The following is a 13,020-nucleotide window of genomic DNA, read 5'->3' on the forward strand; positions in this document are numbered from 1 at the left end:
CTGTGCAAAACATATACATTGATTGCATTAGCTCTCCCAGACTCCTCCACAGTCCACACATCTGGACACGGGGCCCCTCCCACCACAGCCACTTTTGACGAGGAAAACATGGGGGGGGGGGGGCGGCTAACAAGATGACTCTGCTGCAGAAAGAAGCAGGGAGGATAGTGGAGGCGGGTTGACACACCTAAACGACCAACTTTCTTAAATGGGAGGGAAACATTGTGTCTCCGGTGTCTACCCTGGCGGTTGTTTGCCGTGATCATATTCACCAACTGGTCTGGAGCTCTCAGCTGCGTTTCATGATTCAACACATCTCCACCGGTGAGAAGATGTAGATTAGATCCTATAGACGGGGTCCGAAAGCTGGGATGAATGTCCCCTCTGACCCGCTCCTGCAGGGCGTGTGGGAGCACCTGAGAGAAGGGCAGCGGGACATCCTGACGTCTCCTTACCTGCCCGCGGTGTGCGCCTTGATGACGCACCTCGTGCTCTGCGCGCCCTTCCTGGCGCTGGACGCGCTGGGGAGCGTCTGTCCGCGGCTCGCCTCCTGCCGCATCTCCGCGGCCACGGGGCCGCCGCCGTCTCTCCGGCAGTGGGCGGACTGTTTCTGGAGGCTGCTGTCCAACTACCTGAGCACCGTGCTGCCCGCCAGCGCGCTGTTCCAGGGCCTGCGTACGAGCCCCGAACTCCCGCAGCTGGCCCCGTCCTGCTGGCAGCTCTTTGTGGAGGTCTTCGCCTGTTTTCTGCTGTTTGACCTGCTGTTCTTTCTGTGGCACTACTCCATGCACAGGTGAGCAGCACCTAGTTATATTACTAGATTATAGATCTATATGCCTAGCCTATCTAATTAGTGTGTCACCTTTGATGGATAATTCAGTTTGACTGATTGCATAGTAGCCTAATATAAGTGGGTAGGTTTAGTAGTCAGGAGTTAAAGCATTCGGCGGAACCTATATAGGAAGCCACAGGCTGCCACTTTTTGACTTCAGTGTGATATGTAAAAATACCTAGTTTAATTTGTTTCATTTCAATCAATTTCATTTAAATTGTTTGATACAATTTGCAAGCGGGGGCCCTTCTCCACCAGAAAATAAATAATAATAATAATAATAATAATAATAATAATAATAATAATAATAATAATAATAATAATAATAATAATAATAATAATAGGCTATAAAACAAATGTCCTGCGTTTTTATAGCCTACCTATTTATAGCGGGCTCTGATTTCTACACCACCTATTAGCCTAAGGCTATGTCAAGAAGACAACCCATAAAGTTAAACGGTCCGGATATAAGAAAGTCTGCACTGTCTGCACAATAGCTCGCTTCAGCGATGCGGCCCTTTAAATGTATACACACTCTTGCCCTTAAGGGCATTTTTTGTCTGTCATCAGCTGGCAGCTCTACCTATAGACATTACTTACCTGTAGCAATACCACCACAAACATAAAGTCGGGATACAAAGTCAACGGGAAGTTTGTTTAAAGGATAAGTTCACCCAAACATGAAAATTCAGTTATTCAGTTAGTTTGTTCAGTTAGTTAGTTAGAAATTAATTTACTCACCCCCATGCCGATGGAAGGATGGCGGGTGATGTTTTTTGTGTGTGTGCACAAAACATTTGTGGAGTTTCACAGCAAGACACTTGTTGCTTCTCCTAAACAATTGAAGTGGATGCATGGTGACCAACTTTCAAAAAAGAAAGAAAAAAAAGTGCCTCCATACTGCTCACCTACATAATCCAAGTCTCCAAAAGCCCTGAGATGCCAAAGGTGACTTGAAAAGATGTCATTTACACCCTGTTCTATAGCTGAAATCTTCACTTATAGGTCCACCATGTCCCTGTTGTTTTTCCTACGGCTACAGTGAAGATTTCAGCGAAAAACAGGGTGTAAATGACATATTTCCAATTCAAACTGGCATCTCAGGGCTTCTGGATACTTGGATTACGCCAGGTGAGCATTTTATGCTTTTAATGATTATTATGAAAACTTTATTGTCCACAGAGTGGAAATGTGTCTTTGGTTCCATCATAAGACATGTCATAAAAGCATAAACACAACATAAAAACATATAAGACAATACAATGTCTCAACATACACATTCATAATTTCAAAAAAATATGGCTCACAATGCACACGTATGAAACATTTGAAAGTTATCCACCATCCACTACAATTATTGTATTATTATAGGAGAATTCTGCAATGGTGTTTTTATGTAAAACGCCATGAATGTTTTGTGGACTAAAAAACTTCTCCTGTCCTTCCATCGACATGGCATGGGGGTGAGATGGGATTTTCATGTTTTTGGTTGATTCCTGTCAGAAGGGACAAAAGAAAGCTTTTTGGCAAAGCGTGCTTTTCTTCATTTCAGTGTCCTGTGTCATACGTCCTGACGGCAGTGTGAGTATCTCCGGTCTGACCGCAGTGTGAGATGTGGGTTTAGTGGCTGATCTGTGTGCTTCACTGTGAGTGGGAGCTGTGTAATGGCTTGATCATTCATGTGTGAGAGAGTGGGGGTGTGGGGGAGTGATTTTGGAAGCAACATGTGTGATCTTGTTCAGTTTGTTTTTGTTGGCGATTGTCAGCATGGTGTAGAAGCAGGGTTAAATTATGCTTTTGTATCAAGTCGAGTCAAGTCAAAGTTTATGTAGCACATTTACGCAACCATGGTTGACCAAAGTGCTGAACAGCTTACAAATATCAAATAGACAGAAACTATTAATACGGTGAAGTCCTCACCTCTTGAACTCTGGAGAGGTCTAGCATCTCAGAAGATGTGACTCTTCAACAGCGACTTCAAATGTTCAGGGGTCGGCGCAGTTCTTATATGAACAGGCTGGCAAACTGTTCGAAAGATCGGGAGCAGCCGCCACAAAGGCTCGGTCGGTAGCCTCTGTTTTTGAGCCTAGATCTCAGAACATCCAGAAGCATCTCATTAGTATTCCTCCGCTAAATGCCTGCACAGAGCCGCGGCGCTGGATTACTCCGTAGATCAGCCGTTTTTGGCTCTGTGCAGGCGTTTAGCGGAGGAATACGGTAGTTCTACGGTTGGGAGGAAATGTAGTCCCGAATGAGCAGGCTGTTTGACGGTGAAATAAAGCGCTGAAAATTGTCAAAATAGAGCGTACATGTATTGTACACTGATATTGATTTGTTTAGGTGGGCGTTGTTTTAGGTGGCTAACTTTACGTTTTAGTTCTTGGCCCCCAGAAATAGAGAGAGAGAGCTCTGGAGGCTGCTGCTTCAGAGTGCCGGGTCTTGATACACGGTGTGCTCAGCGTCCAGAACGCTTTATCTATTTCAGTTAGTGTATGGAACTAGCTCATAGGACCCCACTTCAAACAAACCGAACTATCCCTTTAAAACCAGACTGAAACTAAACTTGTCATATAATACCTGGTTATCTACAACTATATTGTTACGTATCTTGCACATTTTAAGTGGGTATATGGAAATTCTGGAGCTTTCTTAGGGGTATACCTGCATATCACATAGACTACACCACTGAGTATAGCGGTTGAATGTACACGTATGTATAGGCTATTTATTGATTACTAGTGCAGTGCCCGTTCCCCCCATGCACCACCCCGTGGGTGCTTCCCACCACACTGCACTCCGTCAGGTCCCCCTAAGCACACTCCCCAAGTTTGAAGTCGATCCGACAAACGGTTCTCGAGATACGCGAAGGACAGACATACAGAAGTCGATCGGACGAACAGTCCTGGAGATTCGTGAAAACTGTGATCTTATTGGTTGAATTGCACAAAGTTTACCATTGGTGAATTTGAGTCGAAACGCTGGGGAATTTCCTGCAACCACATTGGACAGCTACCTCTTTTTTATCTATGAACTGATTAGATTTTGGTGGTCAAAGGTCAAAGATCAAGGTCACTGTGACCTCTCGAACGCCATTTTCAAGCTTGTTAACGCGATATCTCAGGAATGCCTTGACAGAGTTTCATCAAATTTGCCTCAAACATCAACTTGGACTCAAGGATGAACTGATTAGATTTTGATGGTTAAAGGTCAAAGTTCAAGGTCACTGTGACCTCACACACCCAATTCCCAAGCTCTGTAACGCAACATCTCAGGAGTGCCTTGATGGAATTTCTTCCAATTTGCCTCAAATGGCGATTTGGACTCAAGAATGAACTAATGGCGGAGGCATAAATTTGTGGTCGTTCTAGTTAATTTTTTTATTTAACCTTTATTTACCCAGGCAAGCAATTAAGTCATTGCCCGCCAGAGGTTCAGAGGATAAGTCACCAGCAACCGCCAGGGTTTTTGATCATTTTCATTAATTTTCCAAGACCCACAGAATATCTTCTTCTATGACTGTCCAGATTGTTGCTTTTCTCTGCTTCCTGGTTTTGTTAGACAATCCTGGTCATTCCTGTACACCTTTAGATGTGCTGTAATGTTTCACAAGGTGAGTAAGAGAGCCATCTATCACATGATGACGGTGAAAACACTTATTGGCGTCCAGGAGGGAAGCGTTGCCTGTTAAAAGACGTCGCTAGACGGCAATGGCGGGGAATGAGTTAAGAACATATTATTATATACAAAAGCAGCCTGTCAGAAAGCAAAAGGCCTTTTGAGGGAAGGAAGGTTATATACAGAGGCACAGCTTGGGAACAGGCAAGGCAGGCAACTGCTTGGAGCCCCCAGCCCCCCCCCCCCCCCCCCTCCCCGAGGGCTAACAAACTTTACTCCACAGCAGTGACTGCAACCCCCTCCCCATTAAACAACCAATGGACGATTTGTAGTCTCTCCCTCCCCTGACTCAAATATTACGTTGAATCGCTGTGCTCCGCATAGAGCTGTCACGATTCCTCGAGTACCTCGAATAACTCGAATAATTAAATTGATCGAGGCCAAAATGATTCGCCTCGACACGCATCTGAGTAATAGAAGAGAGTGGGTAAAATAGAAATTCCGACGGAACCTTAAGGCAACACGCGAGAGCGCGTTACGTCAGTACCTCACTCTACCTGAAAACATCAACAAACGGGTCCACCCGAAAATGTGGCTACACTTTCCCAAGATAGACTCAGACAACACTGGTTGCAACATTTGTGATGTGAATTGCAAAGCTGGCCAGGGAAACACCTCAAACTTGAGGAAGCATGGTCAAACACAAGATATATTTACAGTAGCTAAATGCTGAAGACTGTAACGTATTACTAGATAGGCTGAGGGTGAATGAAGCAGGCAGCACACCGCAGGTGACGTTAGCAGCACCTCCTCAGCTGTAACGTTGAGAGAGGCATCGACTACAACATCAGGTAACGTTATTTAATTAGCTAGCGTTAGCTGGATAAGTTGTTTCACTGCCGTTGTAGTTGTTAGATAACGGGGCTTTTCACTGTCTTCACAACGACTGCAAAACAGAGATCGTTAACGTTAACGTGTTAACGCGTTAACGCTAACGTTGCTGCAGTAATTGTCAAGGGTTTAACAGAACGTATTTCCTCAGCCTGTATAGTAGCTATCAACATGAAATAAAAAGCATTTGACAGCTTAAACCCGTGGCTTTTTATTTGGAAGGGTTACATTTGCCGTAATCTTTATTAACAATTCTTAAAATGCATTAGAATCTTTTTATTTTTATTTTTTTGGGTTAAAGATCTTTTTTTTTTAATTAACATTAGAGCAAATATAATACGAAAAGCCAAAGGGTTAAGCTCTCAAATGCTTTTTATTTTATGTTTCTATGTACTACAGAGCCTGAGATATGAAGGCTTTAGTGAATACCGACCGCTCTCTCTGAGAAGTTTGGACCGTTTTCTGTGAGAAATACAAAGCTCAACCTATTAACGTTAGCGGCTAATTTAACAGCGTTTTGTGTGTGTGTGTGTGTGTGTGTGTGTGTGTGTGTGTGTGTGTGATCACACTAGCCTGTTGGTGTGTGAGAGAGAAAGAGAGAGTGAGTGTGTGTGAGAGAGAAAGAGTGTGTGTGTCATGCAGCTGTAAGGTAAATGAAGGATGTAAACTAGCTAGTAAGCCATTCATTCATATTATTTAACGGTTGCTGTACACTGGAAGAACTCAAACGTCAGGTTGAAAAGATGAATGGTGCCACTGCCAGTTCTATGCAATTTAAAAATAAAAATGTTGTTTTTTCTAAGAAAGAAACTAATGTAGTTGTTTATTTGAAGAGATTTATCTTATTTTTTGGTGTATATTTACGATAAGCCTTTGAAAACACAAAAAAGGGTTCTTATCCGATTACTCGATTAATCGATGGATTATTCGGTAGAATACTCGATTACTAAAAGAATCGATAGTTGCAGCTCTAGCTCCGCATACTACATAAATTAGTCTGTGCCACTTCACAGCCCCTACTGGTTTTAGAAGGCGGGTTTAAATTGAATGAGTGACAGGTCGTAGCACCGATGAGAGAGCAGTTCGAAAAATGGTCTGCACCTCCCGTGTCGTCTGATCGCAAAGTCGTTACTGATTGGGGAAGAGTGAATCCACCACTGCCCAATCACTGGTCAAGTGAACGGTTCCCTCCCATAACCAGCCGACTGGGGGGAAGCGTCCCAGACCCAGAGAGAGCTCTGCAGCATGCAGTAAGAACTCTCATGGGTCTGGTGTTGACACTAGACGATTTGCAATGACATTGAACCCTCCCTAAAGGGACCCCATGTCATATGGACGATTTGCTCACGTACTTCTCTTGCATTTGAATAAAAGTGAAACCTACATTCAAGAGATTGTAGGTGAATCATGTAAGTCTGACGGGAATGCTTCAGTGTGTCACTGTGAAGTCTGAACCATTCCCGTAAAACACATGATTCACCTACATTCTCTTAAATTGACAGTGACAGCGAATGAAGAAGTTATCTGGAAGTAAACAAGGCCAGGAGAAAGATAGCTGGTGTTAGCTAGCTAATTAGCCATGTTAGCTGCATCAGTAGGTAACGTTAGCCTATAGAGAGAGTATTTATCTGACGTTTATGTTAGCTACTCCTCAAACCTGCGGGTGGAAATGGTTTATGCGATGCGATGTATGTTGAAGCAAGACAACGTTTTAATGTACCTTGAATTGGACAAATTACGATGGGTCGTGCTCACCCAGCTCTAAGCCCTGGTCATCCTAGGCTCAACGCGAGACTCATCAGTCATTCGGATGAGTCTCGCAAAGTTACACACAAAGTTTGTGCATACATTTCCACTGCCAGATTGGAGGAGTCTTTCGTCATTTTCTAATGTTACTTCTCTTCAGCGCAATACGTTTTGATAACGACCTGCTGTACAGCGACGTTCGCTCAGTCAACTAACGTGTCGTTAACGTTAGTTAGAGGAGAAAGATAGCTGCTGTTAGCTTGCTAATTAGCCATGTTAGCTGCCTCAGTAGGTAACGTTAGCCTATAGAGAGTATTTATCTGACGTTTATGTTAGCTACTCCTCAAACCTGCGGGTGGAAATGTATGTTGAAGCAAGACAACGTTTTAATGTACCTTGAATTTGACAAATTACGGTGCTCACGCAGATCTAAGCCCTGGCCATCCTAGGCTCAACGCGAGACGGGGCGGCGGCGCCCTCTAGTGGCCGGCCGCCATTTACTCGCCAAAAGCCGTGCTAAATATTGGCGACATGTGGGAACATAAGGCCCCTGGTGCATTACCAGCACCGGGGCCAAAAATAGACTAAAGAGGATGAGGAAAAAGGAGCAGTGGAGCAGATGCCGATTAAGCACATAACTCAATGCTGCTTATGCTTCCCACACACTAGAGGATTTTCAAATCTTAACCGATTTTAAAAACATGAGAGACCACAGACATAAGGACAATTTCATCAGATTTTAACATTATAATCGCCTGAACGCACACACTAGACGATTCGGCCAGACTGCGAGACCACACACCAGCCGTTTGAAGTACAGACTCAAAGCGATTCCAGCAACTAGACTGTAGGATGTTTATACCCCACAAAACCGCAATTCTTTCCCACACACAACAGCAGATAGCTCTCTAAACATGCACCGAGCGGCGGGTCCACTTCAAGCAGGCAGACACCCTCGCAAAATGAGCTAAAACAACGTCCTGAGAGCTCATATTACAGCATATCCGCTCGCTTGAAGCAAACAAACCGCTCCGCTCGGCACATGTTTGGAGAGCCCTCCGCCGCTGTCCACCCTGTTTTAAGCTGCTGTGAGGATGCTGGGGAGAGAGGAGCTACATGGCTCTGCTGTTGCTCGTTTGTTGTGAGCGCTGCATTAACATCTGGGTATGACACGTCGACGCGTCCCGGTCTGCTCGCTCTCATTGGCTATTGCGGGTTCCGTCGGGAGACAGCCATCGTAAATATCAAACATGTTTGATATGCCCGATTCGAGATCGGGCAGGCTCCGATTCAATCAATAATTTATTAACACCAGACACTTGACAATTATTTCGACAAAAAATCGGTTGAGACTAGCCTCGAATCGGGCCACGCCCCCCCGAGCGGAATCGGCCATTAAATCGGGCCTTTTATCCTCTAGTGTGTGGGAAGCATTAAGGTGCTCTTATGCTCGAGCAAAGCTCCGTGGGGGTGGGGCCCCGCGAGTCTCCGTGAGTCACCGTGCAGACCTCGCGCTGGGGCAGATGCCATTATACTCAGAAAGTGATCAGCATGTATTGTGTGCATTGTACAATGGTGAAAACAGCCCGTGAAAAGTCGCAATGAAACGCTGTGCAGTACTGAGTGCGCTTTCACTCTCAAACGACCGCACATCAGCACATGAAGGACTCACCAAACTTGTTTTTACTGAAAGCCGTTTTTACTACTCAGCCCTGATAGCCTACTACTCTGTGCTGCTTTTAATCTCTCTCAATAATGCTCTCAACACAACACATTTACTTGGTGAAATGACTAAAAACGAACAGTTGCAAATCTAAGTTTATAGCCTACCACATGGGTCAAGAAATGTGGCGAAAACACAGCTCAGTGTTCAGGGCTCAATGGTTTACAATGCAATGGTATCACGTTTTTTTTTTTTTTGTTTACTAAGCTTGACTAACACTTGACTTGAGCTATGAATGCTATGAAAGCAGGGCACAAAATTAGTACCAGCCACCACCCAAATGCTGGTAAAATATGAATATGCAAGTGGCTGGTAGATTTGCTTCACTCACCACCAGCCAAAAAACAACAACAACGGTAATCTATTGAGTGGCTGGTAAAATGTTAACATTCACTAGCCATTTTGCCGGTGGACAAAAAAGCTAATTTTGCACCCATATGAAAGTTATGAATAGGCTAATGAAAGCTATGCCATAGGCGAATATTTAAAAGTTGAACTTGAGAATTATAATTGGTTGGAGGGGCCCCCTGGGAATTTTTGCTTAGGGCCCCAGCAGACTCTAGAATCGCCACTGGTTATATACATACAAGTAAAAATTACAGTAATAAAGGAGAGCATGTTATATAAAGTACAAATTACAGCAATAATGAGAGAGAGGGAGAAAGAGAGAGGGAAAGCAAGAGAGAGAGAATGAGGAGGGGGGAGAGAGGGCGGTGAGTGAAGGGGCATGGGGGGAGGAGAGATGGGGCTGGGGGGGAGGAGAGAGGGGGCTGGGGGGGGAGGAGAGAGGGGTCTTGGGGGGAGGAGAGAGGGGGCTGGGGGGGAGGAGAGAGGGGTCATGGGGGGGGAGGAGAGAGGGGTCTTGGGGGGAGGAGAGAGGGGGCTGGGGGGGAGGAGAGAGGGGGCTGGGGGGGGAGGAGAGAGGGGTCTTGGGGGGAGGAGAGAGGGGGCTGGGGGGGAGGAGAGAGGGGGCTGGGGGGGAGGAGAGAGGGGTCTTGGGGGGAGGAGAGAGGGGGCTGGGGGGAGGAGAGAGGGGTCATGGGGGGAGGAGAGAGGGGTCTGGGGGGGAGGAGAGAGGGGTCTGGGGGGAGGAGAGAGGGGTCTTGGGGGGAGGAGAGAGGGGGCTGGGGGGGAGGAGAGAGGGGTCTTGGGGGGAGGAGAGAGGGGGCTGGGGGGAGGAGAGAGGGGTCTTGGGGGGAGGAGAGAGGGGGCTGGGGGGGAGGAGAGAGGGGTCTTGGGGGGAGGAGAGAGGGGGCTGGGGGGAGGAGAGAGGGGTCATGGGGGGAGGAGAGAGGGGTCTGGGGGGGAGGAGAGAGGGGTCTGGGGGGAGGAGAGAGGGGTCTTGGGGGGAGGAGAGAGGGGGCTGGGGGGGAGGAGAGAGGGGTCTTGGGGGGAGGAGAGAGGGGGCTGGGGGGAGGAGAGAGGGGTCTTGGGGGGAGGAGAGAGGGGGCTGGGGGGGAGGAGAGAGGGGTCTTGGGGGGAGGAGAGAGGGGGCTGGGGGGAGGAGAGAGGGGTCATGGGGGGAGGAGAGAGGGGTCTGGGGGGGAGGAGAGAGGGGTCTGGGGGGTATGTGTGCGAGTGGGAGGCAGTCAACAGGTTCAACAGTCCACATTCGATATGTTGCAGATTTTGTTTAAAAGCAGTGAGTGATGTGAGGTCAGTGAGTTTGATGGTCTTTTGTAAAGTGTTCCAATATGCTGCAGCAAATCAGAAGGCGTTGTGACCAGAGAAGGCTTTGGGAAGGGTGAGTGGGATGAAGTTGCTGGACCTTAAAGGGATACACCACTTTTTTGGGAAGTTTAGCTCATTTGCCACATCCCCCCCACATAACCAAGATACACCATGCCTTACCGGCACTGTCCGCTCAGTTTACAGTGAGCTACAGTCGTGAAGTTAGTAATTATCGCCATAGAATGGAGGCTAATGGTACAGCTGTTAAAAATCTGCGAAAACACACATCTCACTGTGCCAAAATACATGTTGTGCTTCGGGTACTCACCACACAATGACATATTAATCCAAAATGCACATAGTCTTTTTGGAAGGAAAAGAGGTCGGCGGCCATGTTTGGAAAGTAGTGCCAGCTACCTCTTTTCCTTCCAAAAAGACAGATTATGTGCATTTTGGATTAATATTTCATCGTGTGGTGAATACCCGAAGCACAACATGTATTTTGGCGCAGTGAGATGTGTGTTTTGGCAGAGTTTTAACAGCTGTACCATTACCCTCCATTCTATGGCGATAATTACTAACTTCACGACTAAACTGAGCGGACAGTGCCGGTAAGGCATGGTCTATTGGTTATGTGGGGGGGGGGGGGGGGGGGGGGGGGGGTGGTGGCAAGTGAGCTAAACTTCCCCAAAAAGTGGTGTATCCCTTTAAGTTGTAATCAGAGCTGGAGATCTGCAGAAGGGAGGACAGGTAGAGAGGTGTTTTGCCACGTATGGCTCTGTAGATGAATTGAAGCCAGTGAAGAAGCTGCCTGGGGTGGAGAGATGTCCAGTCCACCAGGTTAGAGAGGTCACAGTGATGAGTGTTAAAGGTGTGGAGAGATGTCCAGTCCACCAGGTTAGAGAGGTCACAGTTATCAGTGTTAAAGGTGTGGAGAGATGTCCAGTCCACCAGGTTAGAGAGGTCACAGTGATGAGTGTTAAAGGTGTGGAGAGATGTCCAGTCCACCAGGTTAGAGAGGTCACAGTGATCAGTGTTAAAGGTGTGGAGAGATGTCCAGTCCACCAGGTTAGAGAGGTCACAGTTATCAGTGTTAAAGGTGTGGAGAGATGTCCAGTCCACCAGGTTAGAGAGGTCACAGTGATCAGTGTTAAGGGGAGCCCCAGTGGTGAAACATGATGGCAGAATGATGGAGTGTGTCGGGTTTCCTGAGGGCGTGTGTGCGTGCGTGTGCGCGTGTGTGTGTGTGTGTGTGTGTGTGTGCGTGTGTGTGTGTGTGTGTGTGTGTGTGTGTGTGTGTGTGTGTGTGTGCGTGTGTGCGTGCGTGCGTGTGCGCGTGCGCGCGTGTGTCTACGTCATGTTCCTTACTACTTTTGAGCTGCTAAGTGACTTTTCAGTTGCTTTTTAAAGCCTGGCTTAGTTTGGTCTTTGATGATCTTCTCTGGCAGTGCATTCCATGCTACCATTGCTCGATACAACACTGTCCTTTGCATTGACTCTTTTTTAGCTTTAGGCAGTTGATAGCAACCCCTGGTGGCATGTCTCGTCTTATATTCATGTGTATCTGAGCTTAATCTTAGTTGAGTATATAAACAGGTAGTATTTGACACTCTGATATTTCTTAAAAAGACAAGGAGTGATACTGTCAGCCTGTCCTTGACTTTCATCCAGGACAGCTTGACATGCATCTCATTTACATTTGACCTTGATGTACATTGAAGGGCAAGCCGAGCTGCTCTGTTTTGAGCCAGCTGCAGTTTTCCCAGGTCCCTCTGGTTTGCACTTGACCAGATAATAGAGCAGTAGTCTAGCTGGGATAAGACTAGAGTCTCAATGACTAGTTTGATCAATTGTGATGGAAGGATCACTGAGCATCTCCAAATTACTGATATATTCCTCCCCATCTTTGCAACCACAGTATCTATATGCTTTGTCCATGACAGATTCCAGATTGCACCCAAAAGCTTTGTTTCTTCAACCTGCTCTATGTTGATCTTGTTCAGCATCAGATTTAATTTCGGTTTATTCCTCAGTGAATGATTCGTTCCAAATACAATACTTTTTGTTTTTTGTATGTTTAAGACTCATTTGTTATTCGTCACCCATTCAATTACTGCTGTCAATTCTTTGTTTAAAATTTCACTGATCTCTCCCACTGTGGGCGCATGTACATAAATTGCTGTATCATCCGAATACATGGACATGTTTGCTTTTTTCAGTATCCAGGGAAAGTCATTTGTAATTCCAGCTTCAACCCGTCTAACCTCTGAGGAGCTGCCGTTAACAAAGTACTCTTTGAGTTCTATTAAGTAGATAACTCTCCAACCATGCTATCAAACCATAACACCTGAGTTTATTAATGAATAGTTTGTGATCGATAACATCAAAGGCTGCGCTATAGTCAAGTAATACTGCTCCCACCATATTTTTCCTGTCGATCTCTCTTAACCAATGACCTGTCATTTGTGTGAGTGCCGTGGCTGTTGAGTGGCCTCCCTGTAAGCATGTTGGAATTCACTTATTAGATTGTTCTCAGAAAAAT

General features: G+C 46.2%; 1 protein-coding gene across 1 annotated transcript in view; it reads left to right on the forward strand.

The window, feature by feature from the left end:
* Positions 1-371: 371 nt before the first annotated feature.
* Positions 372-13,020, forward strand: part of ch25hl3 (cholesterol 25-hydroxylase like 3) — a gene marked incomplete at its 5' end in the record, with an annotated part of 29,874 nt that continues 17,225 nt past the window's right edge. The window contains one exon of the mRNA XM_083645429.1: positions 372-793. Within this exon, the coding sequence (XP_083501555.1) occupies positions 372-793 (422 nt within the window). The remainder of the gene's footprint in view (positions 794-13,020) is intronic.

Source organism: Poromitra crassiceps (genome assembly GCF_964638095.1).
Source record: "Poromitra crassiceps genome assembly, chromosome: 10".
NCBI classification, from domain to species: domain Eukaryota; kingdom Metazoa; phylum Chordata; class Actinopteri; order Beryciformes; family Melamphaidae; genus Poromitra; species Poromitra crassiceps.